At 37.9% G+C, this 19,133-nt stretch overlaps 1 protein-coding gene across 1 annotated transcript in view; it reads left to right on the top strand.

Moving 5' to 3' along the window:
- Positions 1 to 18,615, top strand: part of LOC128666752 (oocyte zinc finger protein XlCOF6-like) — a 278,882-nt gene extending 260,267 nt beyond the window's left edge. The window contains exon 11 of the mRNA XM_053721519.1: positions 16,624 to 18,615. Within this exon, the coding sequence (XP_053577494.1) occupies positions 16,624 to 18,242 (1,619 nt within the window). The 3' untranslated portion in view covers positions 18,243 to 18,615. The remainder of the gene's footprint in view (positions 1 to 16,623) is intronic.
- Positions 18,616 to 19,133: the final 518 nt, after the last annotated feature.

Genomic DNA, 19,133 nt, shown 5'->3' with positions numbered 1-19,133 from the left:
GGCAACTGGAACTGTCTGCAAACTTTCTCAAAGCTACGCAGGAATACATCCACATCTCCATCTTTCTCCAGAGTGGGAAAATTCTCTGCACGCACTCTAGGAGCAGGTGGGTCTCTAGGTTCACTAACAACAGGTGAGACCATCCCTCTCTCCAACCGTACAAGCTGTAGCTGATACTTTCTCTCAGCCTGTCGTTCAGCAGCCTGTCTTTCAGCTGCCAGAGACTCTCTCTAAGCTTCCCTAGCCGCCTGTCTCTCAGCTGCTTCCGCAGCCACCTGTCTCTCAGCTGCTTCCACAGCCGCCTGTCTCTCAGCCACAGCAGCCTGTCTCTCATAAAATGTTGTAATCAGTTCCATGCGCAAACTTGCATCCACTGAGCCCATATGTTTCAGAACAGTTTGCAAATAGCAGTCCAATGAATCCTCAGATCCTTATGAATCGCTGCCCCCAGCTGCAGACACCTCTCCTGCGGCTTGGCTGTTATCATATTCAAAAAGAGCTTGTATTAGTCCATCTTTGTTCTTTCCACGGGTTGGAATATCACGCTCCTGGCATAACAGTGCCAATGTTTCCTTCATTTGTTGCTGATGTAACTCCATAGTAAAAATAAAATTGAAAAGAAAAACAGAGAATAGGGAAGGGGACTGTTTGCAATGTGTGACTATATAATGCACTGAGTTTTAGCCTTTGGAAATTGTGAGTTAGAATTTCTTTTTAGTACTGGGATTTTCACACTAGCAAATCCACAAGCACTAAAATCTAATAACAAAAATTATCTACACCGCTGCCCACCAATTTGTGCTGAACCAAGGTTACCCAATCCTGCACCAGTCACTTATTTGGCACAGAAAGGGTTATCAGACCCCTTCTACTCTCACTAATAGGTCACAATCTAGCCACACCAGGCCAGCTTGTGATTTAGTTCCGTGGGTGCAAGGGTTAACAACACTCCCTAGTCTTTACTAGACATAAAAGAAATGCCCAAAACTCCCCTTTAATGCCACCCACACTAAACTAACAACCATATAGCTCCAAAACTGCCACCACTTAAAATTTATTAAAGGGAAAATCCTAAGGAAAAACCCAGACTTACACATTAACTCTCTGAATACAATTTAGCAGAAAGTAACCTAAATTATACAGTTCTAATATCCCAGTCTCTTCAGTAACGTGGTTCAATTATTAGACAAAGGCCAAACTTAATAAAGGAATTATTTATTATGCCAAAATTATTATGCACAATGCATTATTAATAAAAAGTTGTTACAAATTACAATTACACACACAGCAAACAGCTTAAAATAAAAAAGAGAAAAACAGATTGAATTCTTTACTAGTCTCAAGATCTGCGCCTGGGGACTGGCATGGGTCCTTACTCTGTAGAACAGCTCCCCTTGTAAGAATGACAATCTTATAGTTAGAAAATAAGATTCTTATACCTATTTTCCAGAGATCAAGTTGCCTGACCACCCTCTCCTAGGCGGGCTAAGAAACCCCCCTGTCTTTATGACCTTTAATAAACTAAGTTTTTGCCTGAAATTATAGAACCCATTATAATTTCTGCTAGGTAACTCTATTTTCAGATATACTGACCGGTAACCTCTTGGTTTCATTGGGAGAATCAATTTGATACCAGATATGACATAGGTTGTCATATTTACCTTCATTTAATGTCATAACAGTTTTAAACACATATATACCAATATCCTTTTTATTGACCTCCTCAGGATATGGGGAGAAGCACTGTTGTATCTCTGGAGCTAAAAAGCTTGAGTGGCTTTATGACTCAATGCATACACAATAACATTTGGTGGAGTGAGCCTTAGAAACTATTTATGAGGCTCCGGGCACTTCAATGAAAACACAAACAAACACAGGACACAATTCTTCTTGAAAAGCAAATAACTGTTTTTAGTTCACAAACTAAACAGAATTAACCCCTTAGGTGAATCCTGAGATATTTGTGACAGACTCACAGTAGATGTGTAATGCGAGTATGGAACTGAGTGATTCTGATTTTTAGGTCCGTTTACAGTTGTCATATAATTATTTATATGATAATATAAATTTGACATAATTAATGTCAAATATAACCATGCATACTATTCAGACAATGATAAGAAATAATAGTGGTCAAAGCCAAATTTGAGTAAATCTTGAGTACATTCAAGCCACAGATAAACCATCTTAAATAAAGGGCAGGAGTTCTAAATGCCCATAGGCAGAGTGTTTATCAGATGTATTACAATATCAGATTAACTTAAGATCATTAATAAGTCTGGGTCAGTGCACTAAAACTTGTTATCTCCAGATCATATATAGGTTAGGGTAAAGGGAGGTTCTTCAAATTGAAGTTTTTCAGAAGTTCATCTATAAAAAAAGAACCGTAACCATCCTGTTCATTCAGGCCAAATGGGGTTAGGGTGTTCATCCAAAATATCCGCCTACATTCAGCTTGCAATAGCATTAATTCAATGTTGCCCCCTCTTATTCCTGGTTTGATAGTTTGTAGAACTGACACTTTTAATTATGGTTTATTATCATGTGCTTTCAAATAGTGTCTTGCTACTGGTGTGAGATTTTTATCTTTCTTTTTGTCTTCCTAACAGTTCTTGATGCTGTTGAGGTGTTCACCTACCCTTGTGTGTAGTTCTCTTGTGGTAATACCTATGTTCTTTTCCCCAACTTATACAGAATAGGCAATATACCACGTTTCTGGTTCTGCAGTTGGCGAAACCCTGCATTCTTTTTGTATTTCCTGAGGTCTTAAATTCTCTCTCATTGATCATATATTTGCAGAAACTGCAGGAGCCACAAGGGTAAGTTCCACACAGATTCCTGTTAGTCTTTCTTCAGGTAAAGTGGCTTCTTACTACTTTATTAGCAATTGTGGGAGCCCTTCTCCAACTCATTTGGATTCGTTCACCTATAAATTCTGCCAATTCATTGTCAGATTTCAGTATTCCAACATGTTTGTTTAAGATGTTATGTATGTTCTGATGTTGTGCACTGAAAGTAGTTACAAATCTAACTCTTTGCATTTCTTTGTTTGGGTTTTTATGTTTGGGTACCAGTAGAGGTTGTCCTGGTGTACGTCTTGCTCTCTGATAGGCTTTGCGTATCACACTAATAGTATAGCCTCTGGCTTTGAGTCTGATTTTTAATTCCCATGCCCTCTTATGGAAAACTTTATCATCAGAGCAGTTATGCCTTATCCTTAGAAATTCACCAGTAGGAATTGCTCTCTTTGTGTGCCAAGTATGGCAACTGTCAAATTTCAAAATGGAGTTCGTTGCAGTCTCCTTTCTGTATAAGTCAGTCTTAAGTTGGTTTTGATTATTTTTAAATATTGTAATGTCCAAGAATTCTATCATTTTGGGGCTTATGTGTTATGTTAATTTCAGATTCAAATCATTCTGATTCAGAATTGATATGAATTCTTTAAATTTGTTTTCACCACCTGTCCAGAAGATGATTAGATCATCTATTTATCTATTCCACATGCTGATATACTGAGTATATTCTATAATTTCTTCATTAAATCCTACCTCTCTCTCCCCCCAGCCTAGATAGATATTGGCGTAGGTGGGGACACAGGATGAGCCCATCGCTGTGCCCTGGATCTGCAGATAGAATCAATCGTTAAAGACAAAGAAGTTGTGCTCAAGTATGAACTTGAGAAGTAGAATTAAGAAATTATTGTGATTCTGCTTGTTAGTAGATTCCATATCCAAGAAGTATTTAACTGCCTCACAGCCCTTATCGTATCTGATTGACGTGCATAATGATTCAACGTCACAGGTTATTAGTTGCGCATTCTCTTCTACTACAATATCATCAATTTTATTGAGGATGTCCATTGTATCTCTTGTAAATGATGGAAGTGACCAAACAATATCACAGAGGCACAAGTCCAAAAATCTACTAGCCTGTTCACGCAAGCTACCTATGCTGGAGACAATTGGTCTTCCAGTTGGTTTGTCTTGGTTTTTATGCACCTTAGGTAAAAGGTAGAGAGTAGATACTTTGGGGTATTTGACTTGTAGAAATTTCCATTCTCGTGCCTTAGCATTATCAATTAGAGCATTGTATTTGGTTATGAACTGTGTAGTTGGATTTGAGAATAGAGGCTTGTAGCATTTCTAATCATTTAACTGTATGTTTGCTTCCAGAATATTTTGTTCCTTATCCCAGACTACAATGTTCCCGCCTTTATCTGAGGGTTTAATTAGGACATCCTCCCAATTAGCAATTTCATTCAGGGCAAGTGTTTCAGTTTTGTTCATATTGGAAATACTTATTTCTTTTATAAGAATAACATTTTTCGTAAACAAATTCAGAAAAACCTCTAGTTGTGGCACTTAGTTAATTTGAGGCATATATTTAGATTTAATTTTAAGTTTACTATCAATAAAGATTTGGTATTCTGAGTTGTTGAGACCCTCACTTCGTTCAACAAATCAATTCATGTATCCTGTAAGATGGATGTAAACTTTTAGTAGTCTCTTTTCTGACTAGTTGCCAAATAAGTAGCACCACATGTGCGATCAAGAAGTTAGGGCTCTTCCCCTCTGAATTCACTAACTTGAAGAGGTATGGTTATCCGGTCTGTAAGTTTTCACTCATGTCAGCCAAGTCTCCAGTCTGGTGAGCTGCATTAATTGTGACATGGTCTGGGGTATCAGCCGCATCCCAAGCCTGTCCAGCATATTTGAGGTGCCATCTGACTTGTCACTGGCCATCTGTTGGTAGTGATATTTCAGAAGTATCAGAGATGTAGGGGTCTTCTCATTCTCATCTGTAATCGGCACAAGACAGCTGTCCAGTCCTCTGAGCAGCGTTGTCTTAAAGTCCAGAAAAAGGATCTGTATGGTCTTCATGTATTAGGTGCTCCTACTTAGGTGCGTTAAGCACTGTTCCGTAGTAGATTTATCTTTTAAAGAGTGTTGGTTATTCCTCTACTTGCTGATCTCTCTGGTCTAAACCTGTGTGTGGGTTAATCTGTAGTTTTGCTCCTGCATTAATGGGTTACCACGTGGATGGGAAAATGGCTGCTCTCATATTGGCTGTAAATCAATTTACTCAAAGAGCCTCGACTATCTCCTCCTCGGTGTATTCATCTGGTGATCTTAGAGTGGATTTAAGCCGCACCTGCTGGTTGAAAAAGCCAATTTTATGTATGATTTCAGCAGAAGAAATGTGCGACCGTTCAGCTTCTGAGTTCGCTCCGCCCCGACAATGCCTTTAGATTTAAAGTGGAGCATATCCGCAATTTATTGCATGAGGTATTAAAGAATATTGTTTCCAAAGCTCCACAAAAATTCCATAGTCATTTCAGGTTCCTGATTTGATCTCTAACTGTATTGCTAAGGAATGGAAAAAGCCAGGCGTACCTTTCACCCTTTCCACAAGATTTAGGAAAATGTACCCCATTCCAGAACAAAATGTGGAAGTGTGGGAAACGATCCCTGAGGTTGATGGTGCTATTGCCACTCTTGCCAAATGTAAAACTATCCCTATGGAGGATAGAACTTCTTTAGAGACCCAATGAACCACAAATTAGAGTCCTTCTTAAGGAAACTATTTTGTCAAACAGGCCTTTTACTTACATCGACTGTTTCTGTCACCTGTGTGACTGCAACAGGAACACTATGGTGTGACTCTAGCCAAAATGGTAGTGTACAATTCCTCTACTGGGGATTTGCAAAACTGCATTAAAGCACTTAGTATGGCAATGCAGTAATGGACATTAATAAGATCAATGTCAAAAATATATCTAAGGTAGTGCTGGCAAAGAGATCCTTATGGTTAACATTTTGGTCAGCAGACATGATCTCTAAAAATAGACTGACTCTTTCCTTCCAAGGTAAGATTCTATACGGTTCAGACTTGGACTCCATTATAAAGACAGTCACTGGTGGGAAAGGAGCTTTTCTTCCTCAGGATAAAAAAAAAAAGCAAAAAACAATAGGAAATAATTTCCGTTCCTTTTGCTCTTCAGAAGATAAGAAGTCCTCCTCTTCTTAGAATCCTGAGCCCTCCAAGTCAGCCTGGAAGCCTTGTTCTTTGTGGTCAAAGAAAAAGCAAATTAAAAAGTCCAACAACACCAATAAATCAGCATGAAAGTGCGGCCCCGAAACACAATCTGTTCTGGTAGGGGGCAGACTGAGTCTCTTTCAACAGGCCTGGTCCAGCTCAGTCCAGGATCCCTGGGTCCGAAACATAATTTCTCAGGGTTATCAGATAGGCTTCAAATCCAAACCTTTAGGGCGATTCCTTCCGTCTCATGTTCCCAGACTTCAGTCAAAGGCGGATGGCTTTCTACAATGTGTTTGGGAATTAGAGGATATGGGGCTAATTATCCCAGTACCTGTATCTTAACAGGGTCAATGGTTTCACTGCAATCTGTTCATTGTCCCAAAGAAGGAAGGGAGCTACAGACCTATCTTAGACCTATAGGCATTAAACATGTTTGTCAGGGTTCCCACTTTCAAGATGGAAAACATTCTTACAATCTTGCCCTTAATTTAACAGTCAATTTATGACTACAACAGACCTCAAGGATGCATACTTGCATATTCCCATCCACAGGTATCACTTGCTGAGGTTTGCTTATATGGACCAACACTACTAGTTTGTCGCTCTTCCATTTGTTCTGGCTACAGCTCCACACATCTTTACAAAGGTGCTAGGTGCCCTGTTAGCGGTAATTAGAGCTCAGGGGATTTCAATTGCACCATACCTGGACGACATACTGCTGCAAGCTCCTCTGTTGTTAATGATCACTCATACTCGGAAGCTTCTGTTATTTCTCTAAAGCCATGGTTGGAAGATCAATGTTCCCAAAAGCATATATCCTGCTACAAGGGTAAAATTTTTATGAGTCATAATAGATTCAGTCTGTATGCGTCTGTTCCTGACGGAACCGCTCCAGTTAAAACTCCAGCATGTCTTTACCTGCAGAGTACTTCATTGGGTCTGTAGCTCAGTGCATGGAGGTAGATGCAGTTCCTTTTGCCCGCTTTAACTTACGTCCCCTTCAACTATCCATGCTTCATCAGTAGACAATCTTTGTCTTAGTGAACACAAAGTCCTTCTTTGACCTTCTGGCATCTTTTATTTATCCGTTATGGGCCATTGTCACAATGCGCAGTCTGTTTAGCTGGGGGGCAGTCTGGAATTCTCGAAGTGCATAAGCAGTTTGGTTTCCATTAGAAGCAAGGTTACCAATAAACATTCTCAAACTTAAAGGGATTCTTTGGGATGTGGTACAAAGTTTGCTCCACATTATTAAAAGGTTAAAATAGGGCATAAATAAAGGGAATTGTGTCCAGGAGCTATAATTTAGCTCATGTGGTTCGTATTTAGAAAAGGCAACAGGCTTTGTTTTACAATTTTAAAATACTTTAAAAAAAAATAACAGGTAAAACACTGCAGTATTAATTTGTGTTCATGTCATTGATTGACAGCTATTTATTTGATTAAAGGGACCATTGTACTGTTATTTTTTCTCCGCTTTAATGCATTCCCACTTTTCTTCCTAGTCGAGTGAATGACATTATTTTCAAATAGCTCCTTTTCTTTTATTTTGCCATGTGAAATAGCTACTTTTGCCTGTTGTATCCCTACCTATACTGAACATTTTATTTGTGCAGGATTTTCTATAGAAAAGCTATGAAAACAGGAAACAGCAGATTATATCACACTACCAGCAGGAGTGAAAGAGCTATGTACTACAATGGTAATGGTTTCAACAAGCACTTGCTTTACAAAAATAAACCTAAAGGAGCAATTTTCTATATATTTGTTGCTCTGCATTTAGTATAACAGCTAATTGAAAACATAATGCAACCAGTTTTACAATACACCATCCCTTTGAAAATTATAGGATACCAGGGAGTTCTTAAAAACAGTCCCCGGTATCCCTTAAAGTGTCTACACCAGAATTTTTATTGTTTCTAAAGATAGATAATTCCTTTATTACCCATTGCCCAGTTTTGCACAACCAACACAGTGATATTAATATACTTTTTACCTCTGTGATTACTTTGTATCTAAGCCTCTACAGACTGCACCATTATCTTAGTTCTTTTGACAGACTTGCATTTTGGCCATTCAGTGCTAACTCCTATTTAACTCCACGTGTGTGAGCTCAATGTTATCTATATGGCACACATGAACAAATTCCCTCTAGTGGTGAAAAAAAATCAAAATGTATTCAGTTAAGAGGCTGCCTTCAAGGTCTAAGAAATTAGCATATGAGCCTCCTAGATTTAGCTTTCAACTAAGAATACCAAGAGAACAAAGCAAAATTGGTGATAAAAGTAAATTGGAAAGTTGTTTAAAATTGCATGCCCTAGATGCTCTAATCCTGAAGGTTCCGGTGGAGGTGGAGCTACACAGGTGCTGCTGAGCAGGTGCTGCACAGGTGTGGCTCAGGACTCAGCTCCAGTCCCATACACAGTGGCGGTGGTTTGTTCGCGCCTTACCCCAAGCCTTGGGGTAACAGTCTCGGATAGTCAAGGATAAACTGATCTGGAACCTTCTCCAGTGGTCTGTCATCCCACTGATGTTTGTCAATTTTTAACTACCTGGACCCTCAACTTTTCTTTCTTTTTTGGTAGTAACCATACGCTCTCTTACTCTATAGTGGAACATATTACCTTGCTTCTCCTTTGCTACCCCTGCTGGTACTTTGGCTGTGTGATTAAACAATCTCTCTCCCCCCTGCGTGCCAGCTGACCCCGCCGGACAAAATCTGTAATTCTCTTATCCCAACCTAAGCCTACCCGTTGCCCTGTGTGGGCTCAGCTGCTGAGTCGTGCCCCGGCTCCTTTTTTGGTTCTCCTCCCTCCCTCCCTCCCCCACCGGTGCTGCGTGGGAGGGAGCTGGGTCCGGTGTAGGAGCTTCCTGTCTGGCTGGCTGTGGTGTTGGTCCGGTGCTGCTTCTCCCCTCCCACTGGTGCTGCGTGAGGGGAGTTAGCTTTGGTTACCTCCTGGAAGGACGAACAGGAAGCGGAGGAGCTGACTTCACTCTGGGACAAGTTCTTGCTGGAGACAGTGCCTAACAACGGAGATGGCGGACGGCTGGCATGCACATAGGGGGTGAGTTTTCTATGGCAATAATATATACCTGACTTACTCGCTGGCTGGACCATCTGATATAATCTTCCAGAGGGGACAAGCTGTGTAACCTGGAGAGAGTTAGGGATATCCTGAAAGGAAAGGATACTAAATAAGACTCTTTAAAAGTTTACTGGGATCAATTGCGGTCACTGACTGAGACTGTTAAACGGATAAATCTTTTTACTTCCCTAAGATATTAAGGCCATAAAGAAAATATGTACTGACTTAAGACTATTCAAGAGAGGATAAGAAAATAGTTGTCTTTTGCGAAGTCATAAAAGGCGAACATTTTTCACATGGCTAAAATGTGCAGTATTTCAACATATGGATGCAGTTAACCATTGGTTCTTGATTGTAGACTTTTTTTTCTTTTTTTCTCTCCTCTACTTTTTTTCTGAGTTTCCTGCTCCTTCCTTTTTTTCAACATATATCATTGTGTCTAACACTCAGACTATGGCATGAACACACTTTATGCAGGCCTTAGTTTTATTTAAATCTCAAAGTTTATAAAAGCAGTGAGAACAGTTTTTATAATATTGGCTAACGTTGGTAGCATAGCCCAGCAGAGATTTCTATAAAGAATATAATAACCAATCCCTTTGTTACAACTGAGTCTAGGACTTATATATAAACGGTTCCTGATTATAGGGCTTGAGATCCTTTTTTGGAGGAGAGGGGAAGAGAGGAGAAAGAGAGGGATAAAGGGGCCCTTACCCTTACAGCTATGCTATGTATTTAAAAAACTAATTTACTGTGAATTTATATGTATAGCTGTCCTTTAGGCCTTTTCAGACCCCCCTGGTCCTACTTAATTTAACAGCTAACCATATTTTCCATGAAAGAGGACAGGAGGAAGGTGAACAGCCTTAACAGACATTCTGTATTAGTGCCTGTGTAGGAAAGACAGGCTAAGAAAACTTACTACTCTGTTAATTATATGCTGTGGGCTGCTCCTGTATGTTCTTATCCTTAACAACTAACAACTAATTTGACCTATTTAAACTCATGAATTATTAGCTTGTTTTATAAATAAGGTTACTGATATTTTCTCAATCTATCCATTCTCCTGGTATTGAATCCTAAGTTTTGTGCTGTATCTATATATCTACATCTCAGAATTTAATTTTTCAAGCAGAAGTTGCTGTTCTATATATGTCCTGGATGTTGAACTGAAACAATATATTCTAGGCTGTTGATTGATTTAAAGATATTAGCTGATTATCTGTTTATGCTTTATAAGAATTAATATCTGAGTTAAGTTTTGGCAAAATTGTTTTGATTTAGATAGTGGGTGTAACAAGATAAAAAGGGGCTTAGGAGGAAGACACATAAAGGCAGAGAAATAGTTTACAAGACTATGACTTAAACATTTAAAAAGCTGAAATAATTTCTGGGTCATGTTTGCATTAGCCTTTCTTTTTAGAGATTACCCCGTGATCAAGGGTATATCCCTCGCTATCTCTAGACAGCACTAGAGCTTTATTTAAAGTAGAGTAACTAGATTACTTTTGTTGGCCCTATTGACAATATCTTGCTGTGACCCTACTACTACTATTAGATCTGGTGGATCTGATGATATGTCTTTTACATATCTTTTCTCTGGTACTCGCATCTGTGGCCAGACCTCTTTGCACAATTAACTAAGTATCACTAGTTTGTTCACTCTCCCCCTCCCCCCCTTTTTTTTTTTTTTTTTATTTCTCTCTTTCTCTCCCTCCCCACACTCGGTCGTCACTTACACACACCTACCCTCACATGTCAGCTTGGTAGCGCTTCTCGCTCTCAACTTAAACTCACAAACACCTCTGGTTTTGCACTAACTTTCACGAATTTCTGGCTTAACTTCTCTTTTCTTTTTCCTTTTTTTTCCTTCTTCACAATTCCTTATTTATTGGCACATGGATACATTTTTTCACGTTTCACCTAAAACCTTTTCTCTGGCCATGGCAGCGAGGCAGAGAGATAGGAAAATGAAAGGTAATCAAGAGACAAACATGGACACGCAGTCAGTTCCACTAGTGGCACAAGAACCTATTAATATGCAAAACCTTGTTGCTAATATATCTGAAGCACTCTCTCCCAAGTTTGAAGCTCTTAGAGCTGAAATTAAACAAGACTTCCTTTCTTTAACACAGGAAGTCCGCCAATTTTCCAATAGACTGCAGGAAGCCGAGCAAAGAGTCTCGGACCTGGAAGACCTAACAATAACGCATAGTTCTAATTTAGAATCTGTGAATACCAATTTACAAAAAATACAGAATAGGCTAGAAGATCTAGAGAATCGCTCTAGGAGAAACAATATAAGAATCATAGGACTCCCAGAAGAACAGCAGTATGACAATCTTGTTGACTTTGTATCAGAAACTTTGCCTAAAATTCTAAAATTGCCACCCACTTCATATCCTATTCCAGTGGAGAGAGCGCACAGGTTAGGCTCATTCCATGTAGGGAACAAAGCCAGAACTAAACCTAGACCTATTATAGCTAAATTGCTAAATTTCCAAGACAAACTTACCTTACTTCAGCACTATCGTAAACAACAGTCAGTTAAAGTCGGAGGTATCACAATCCTCTTGTTTCAGGATTTTTCTGCTGACACCGCTGCAAAAAGAAGGGAGCTCGCTCCCATCTGTACTAGGTTTATACAGAAAGGATTCCAGGCAACTATAATATTTCCATATAAACTGAAGGTTAAAGTTAATGAGGTTTTTCATTTTTTTGAGGAGGCTCACTTAGCTGAAAGCTTCTACAAAACACTGAATTCCCCGGTCAGATGATACTAGGTTTAAAACATGAAGGCCTCAGATAAAATATAATATGTTGATTTTTTTCTTTTTTTTTGCTTTCCACGTTAAGGGAGAGCGATGGTTGCTCAGATATGAGTCGCAGTCCTTAATTCCCTCCGGTGTGGAGAGGGCATATATTCATTTTGTATCAAAGGAAATGAAGAGGAATCTCTTCTTTTTGCCTCTTAAAACTAAGGACCCCCTTCCCCCCTTTTTTTTTTATTGTTCTTCCCTCTGCCCCCTATTCTCTGAGATATAAATGAGTACAGGCAGTGATAAATGCAAAATTGTGTCATGGAATGTGGGTGGTATATCTACCCCAATTAAGAGGAAGGCAATTCTTACTCAGCTCCGGAAAATCCGGACTGACATAGGTTTCATTCAAGAAACTCACTTATCTGCGGAAGAATCTTTGAAGCTTAGGTCAGCCTGGGTAAAGGAAATATATTTTGCACCTAGTGTTAAGAGGAAGAGGGGGGTAGCAGTATTAATTGGGAAAAAAATTGATTCTGAAGTAATACATTTTGAGGCTGACCCAGGGGGGAGATATGTTATGCTGAAAATAAAGATCTCTCGGAGGATGTATACACTGTGCAATACATATGGCCCTAATATACTCGATCCAAATTATTGGACCACTCTTCAATCTAAACTTTTAGCTTACACGGAAGGGTGCCTGATTATGGGTGGAGATTTCAACATGGCACCACAAAGCCCAATTGACAGATTAAGGCGAGATGTTAAACAACTGAAACAAAAAAAAGGATAATTTAGAATCTAAGCTGTTTAAAAAAATTATGCAAAATTTATCTTTGCGAGATGTTTGGAGACATCAAAATCCCTCTAGCCAGAGCTTTACTTGCCTTTCGAAGGCGCATAAGACTCTTTCTAGAATTGATTTGTTTTTAATTGATGAACGCATGTTAATGAATGGGGTAAGATCAGACATACTGTCAATTCTCCTCTCAGACCATGCACCAATTGTTTTGGAGTTCCAGCTTTCACGCCCACGTCCCGCTCTATCGCGCTTTTTCTTTCCTTATTATTTAATGGCAGAGATAAAATTTAAGAACTGGCTCGTAAATAAGTACAAGGAGTATGTACATTTTAACAAGGAATTTCTGAATCGGCCTGAATTGTTTTGGGACACTGCGAAGGCAGTAATGAGAGGGGAAATATTGTCATATAGTATTGCCTTACAAAAGAAAATTAGACGCAGAGAAAGAGAATCATGCCAATGTTTGACTAATGCTTATAACCAATATCTTCTTGATAAAACTCCATTAAACTGGACGAAATATGTTAAAGCAAAAAATGAAAGGGATACTTTTATACTGTCACAAGAAACACAAAGAGAATTAAGAATGGAAGCCAAGCTATATAGATTTGGGAATAAGTCGGGTAAGATGTTAGCCAAATTAATTAAAAATTAGAAAAAACAACCTGTAATAGATAGTTTGCAAGATAAAGGGTTACAAATCTCAAACTCGGATGACATTCTAAACACATTTTTTGAGTACTATCAAGAGCTGTATTCATATAAAACAAGTGACTCACAGAAATCTTTAGATTTCTGGAGGGACCTCAAACACCCCACAATTACATTAGAAATGTCTAATAATTTAAATGCCCCCATCTCTATAGAGGAAATAGAAAAAACAATATCTGAGCTTTCCCTAAATAAGGCAGCAGGCCCAGATGGTCTCCCTAGTGAGTTTTATAAGATCTTGTCTAGTGAAGCTACCCCACATCTCTGCATTCTTTTCAATAGTTTTTTTGCAAATGGTAATTTGATTCCTTCTTCATTTTCTAGCTCATATACAACCTTGATATTAAAAGGTGGAAAGGACCCGTCCTGCAAAGAATCTTACAGACCAATTGCTCTCCTAAATTCCGACTATAAAATTCTCACTGCGATTCTAGCATATAGACTCCAAGGGATCCTTTCAGAAATCATACACACTGATCAAGCAGGCTTTTTAAATAACCGTAATTCAGCTGCGAAAATAAGAGAAGCATTGCTTGTGATAGAATATTTCGAGGCTACTTCTCACCAATACAGTGGGGGGAGGGCCTACCTGATCTTGCCATTATCTCCATCGATGCTGAAAAAGCCTTTGACTCTGTATATTATGAACATATTAAAACATCATTAAGGCAATTTGGTATTAGGGGGAACTTTTTTGAATTCGTTGGAAATCTCTATAATCAGCCATCTACAAAATTAATAGTAAATAACACCATCTCCCCTCCTATCTCTTTGGGTAGAGGAACAAGGCAGGGCTGCCCTCTCTCCCCGCTCTTATTTAATATTTCCATAGAGCCTCTGGCAATCAAAATTCGCCATCTTTTAGAAGGTATAAAAATTCGTAGCACTGAAATAAAAATCGGTCTATATGCAGACGACCTGCTGCTTTACTTGGCAAACACTAAACTGAATTTACCAAAACTTTTTCAGATACTGGAGCAATTTGGCTCATTCTCTGGCTATAAAGTCAACATGGCTAAGTCAGAGATATTCTGGCTCAGGAAAAATAATACCTCCATCTTGAATACTCCTTTTCATCAAGTAACAGATTCCTTTAAATATTTAGGGATTCACATCCCGATAAAAATATCGGACCTATATGCTTTGAATATTCCCCCGGTAGTAAAAACAATTAAGGAAAAACTTTTGACCTGGCAAAAACTCCCATTATCACTTTCTGGTAGGATAGCCCTCTTCAAAATGGTTCTCCTTCCAAAATTACTGTACATACTTCAAAATACACCAATAATTCTCCTAGGAAAGGATATCCGATCGATTAACACCTCTCTTATTCAGTTCCTTTGGCAAAACAAAAGGTCAAAGATCTCTCTTATGAAGCTTTCGCTACCAAGAGAAAGTGGAGGTCTTGCTTTACCTGACATAAGGTTTTACAACCTTTCCTTCTTAGCACGAAATGTAGTGGATTGGATCTCGGTTAATAACTATGTACTGAACAATGATCTTGAGTCTAGTGTATGTCATCCATACTCCTTAGCAGCATTAATGCACTTAGAGCCTAAAGAAGTTCCAGCAGAAATTAAAAAACTTAAAACTATTTTCAATCCACTCAAAGCCTGGCATAAGATAGCGTCTTCCTTATCAATTAATAATAGAGCTTCCTGTATCTTACCCATAATAGGCAACCCTACTTTTCAAGCAGGCTTAGACTCTGAAGTTTTTAGAAAATGGCATACGGCTGGACTAACAAAGGTACTTCAAATTATAGATAAAGAAAGGAAATGTATTAAATCATTTCAGAACTTAAAAATAGATTTTGATCTGTCTAATAAGGACTTTTTTGCATATCTGCAATTAAGGCATTTTGTCCAAGATTTGGTTAAAAAAGTGGGCTGGGAATGGGGACTGGGCACATTGGAGAACTGGCTATCTTTGACAAGAAATGGTCATATGTCAATTGCACCGTGTTATCATCTTCTGAGCATAAATAAAGGAGTCTCGATACGGGCAAACTTGGTCGCTTATTGGAATGAATTAATTCCACAAAACAATATTGAAATAAACACTATTCAATTATCAATTAAGAAAATTTCGCAAGTAACACTATCTGCAACCTGGAGAGAGGCGCACGTCAAACTCTTACATGGGGCATATTTTACCCCTAAGAGAGGGCTCAAGTGTGCCAACATGGGATTTTACAAATGTCCAAAATGTTCACTTCAGGCAGCTGACCTAATCCACATGTTCTGGCACTGTCCAAAGATTAAAAACTTATGGGCCAGGGTGGAATACTGGTTCAAGAATGTGCTCAAAATAGCTAATCTTTCACTCACATTGTATCAGATAATATTTTGTCTTAAAGAATCTGGTAGGCAGAGCGATGAGAAAGTGGTAATCTCTGTCATCCTTGCTACTAGATATTTAATTTGCAAAAAGTGGAAAAGCTGCGCAATCCCAAGTATCTCTGAGATAAAAAAACTGCATGAAAAAGCAATGTATTTTAGATCAAAGAAATGCAGATATAAATAATGAGCAAGACATTAAAAGATTTTTTGATAAATGGGCGGTTTTTTTGAGAATTTTTCCCGAATCTGAAATGAACAACATAATCTTTCCTTTCAGAAATACAGAAATTGTTTTATTAGGAAACTGGTAAATATTAAAAGAGAGCTAGCATCTAAGCTGATTTCTTTCCCTTTCCCCCCCCCTTTTTTTTTTTCTCTCCTTCTTCCTTGATGAGCTGCTTCTCCGCACGGGAGGGGTATGGGTTTGGGGGAGGGTTCAGGAGGGGGGGGGTGAAAAATTAAAAAACTCCAAGTAATGTTAATAAGTAAGTTGATTGTGATATATCAATATGTAGATTAGCTAAAATATATCTGTATGCATAGCTAAATACAGTATTATAAGAATGAACTTGTGTATAATTTACGGATGATCCTATATGTTCAAAGCTGTTTATATTTGTTTGTTTTTTACCTTTTCTTGGATTACAAATAAAAGTAATAAATAAAATTGCATGCCCTATCTAAATCATGAAAGTTTATTTTGGACTTGACTGTTCCTTTAAAGCCTTAGCATGGAGGCTGGGGAAAGGTGTGGGGGGGGGGGGGCATAACTAGTACTCTCCCCTTGTACTTGACATTAATTCAAAACACTTAAAATGTTTTCAAAATAAGATAAAGTCATTAAAATAGGATCTCATTCCCATTATATTTCATTTCAACAGGTGGATTCACAAACTGCAGTAATCCTAGTTACGGTCAGAGTGCAGATCCTTCATTCAATCGTTTTCAAAATCAAAGAAGCCAAGCAAGATTTTCATGTTCTGAATGCGGTAAATGTTTTACTTGGAAGTCACGACTTAATAGACATGTGAAAATTCATACAGGCATAAAATTGTTTTCATGTGCTGAATGTGGAAAATGTTTTACTTGGAAATCACAACTTTCTGACCATCTGAAAATTCATACTGGAGAGAAACCATTTTTGTGTTCTCAATGTGGGAAACGATTTACTTGGAAATCACAACTTATTAAACATCAGAAAATTCATACAGCAGAGAAAGCATTTTCATGTTCTGATTGTGGGAAATGTTTTACCTTGAAATCTAATCTTACCTACCATCAGAAAATTCATACAGGAGAGAAAGCTTTTTCATGTTCTGAATGTGGGAAACGTTTTCCGTGGAGATCACGACTTATTAAACATCAGAAAATTCATACAGTAGAAAAAGCATTTTCATGTTCTGAATGTGGGAAATGTTTTACCTTGAAATCGAATCTTACTTATCATCAGAAAATTCATACAGGAGAGAAAGCTTTTTCATGTTCTGAATGTGGGAAACGTTTTACTTGGCGATCACGACTTATTAAACATCAGAAAATTCATACAGTAGAAAATGTATTTTCATGTTCAGAATGTGGGAAATGTTTTACCAGGAAATCACAACTTATTGCTCATCAGAAAATCCATATAAGAGAGAGAGGATTTTCATGTTCTGAATGTGGGAAATGTTTTACTTGGAAATCACGACTAAATAGACATCTGAAAATTCATACAGGAGAGAAATCATTTTCATGTTCTGAATGCGGGAAAGGTTTTACGTGGAAATCACAACTTTCTGACCATATGAAAATGCATACAGGAGAGAAAGCATTTTCATGTTCTGAATGTGGAAAACGTTTTACTTGGAAATCACAACTTATTAAACATCAAAAAATTCATACAGCAGAGAAAGCATTTTCATGTTCTGACTGTGGGAAAAGTTTTACCTTGAAATCACATCTTACTTACCATCAGAAAATTCATACAGGAGAGAAAGCTTTTTCTTGTTCTGAATGCGGGAAACGGTTTACTTGGGAATCACGACTTATTAGACATCTGAAAATTCATTCAAGAGAGAAAGCATTCTCATGTTCTGAATGTGGGAAATGTTTTAGTTTGAAATCATATCTTATTACGCATCAGAAAATTCATACAGGAGAGAAAGCTTTTTCATGTTCTGAATGTGGGAAATGTTTTACCTGGAAATCGCATCTTACTGACCATCTAAAAATTCATACAGGAGAGACAGCATTTACATGTTCTGAATGTGGTAAAGGTTTTACCTGGAAATCACGACTTATTAGACATCAGAAAATTCATACAGGAGAGAAAGCATTCTCATGTTCTGAATGTGGGAAATGTTTTACTTTAAAATCATATCTTATTACTCATCAGAAAATTCATACAGGAGAGAAAGCATTTTCATGTTCTGAGTGTGGGAAACGTTTTACTTGGAAATCACTACTTATTAGGCATCTGAGAATTCATGCAAGAGAAAAAGTATTATCATGTTATGAATGAAGGAAATGTGCTATTCTAAAAAGGTATTCTTAATACTTATTAGAAAAGGTATACATTTAAAAAAAAAGTCATTTTCATTTTTTGAATGCGGGAAATGTTTTCTTAGGAAATCAGTATCCCCAGCTCTAAACTATATACTTATGCTGAAAAAACAGCATGCATGAAACACGTATGATTTACCAACATGTGCTTTCATTCGCTGTGATTCTACCATGTATGCTTTAGTCACTAGTTGGATCATCATCTAAAGCAGAGTGAGGAGGGGTTTCAGAAGTTGCAACTTTGAGTACATATATTAACCCATTTTGAAAAAGTTAAACACAATGTAAAAGAGAAAAAAAACCTTTAAAAATAAAAAGCTGAAACGACATAAGAGTACTGTGTTTTTACAATGCATTTTCCTTTAAATTTGGTCTTTTATGCCCATGCATTAAACAACAAATATTATTGGGTACGCAAAAGCCAAAATAAATGAATAAATAACAATTAAAAATGAATGTGCTATTGTAATTGCTCACTAAAATACCTAAACATATTAAAGGAACATTAAACACCACTTTTGTGCAAAGTAATATACTTGGTCCCATACTTTCTACAGAGGTCAAAATTGTGCCTATCCAGTGTTCTGCAGAGGTCAAAATTGTGCTTGTCTCATACTCCCAAGAGCTCAAAATTGTGCTTGTTTCCTAGAGAGCCCAAAATTGGGCTTGTGTAATGAAAACAATTATAATCAGGCTCCTACCTACGCCCAGACGGGCTCCACACAAATAAAAATCTAATTAGATCCATAACAATAATTAAAGTAAACAATGTGAGGGAGCACCAAAGTGTGACTTGAGTGGGGTTGGGGTAATATGCCATAAAATCTATTAATTAAAAACAAATAAGGAA

The sequence above is a fragment of the Bombina bombina genome, chromosome 7 (assembly GCF_027579735.1).
Source record: "Bombina bombina isolate aBomBom1 chromosome 7, aBomBom1.pri, whole genome shotgun sequence".
NCBI lineage: Eukaryota > Metazoa > Chordata > Amphibia > Anura > Bombinatoridae > Bombina > Bombina bombina.
This window is presented reverse-complemented; position numbering and strand designations above follow the sequence as displayed.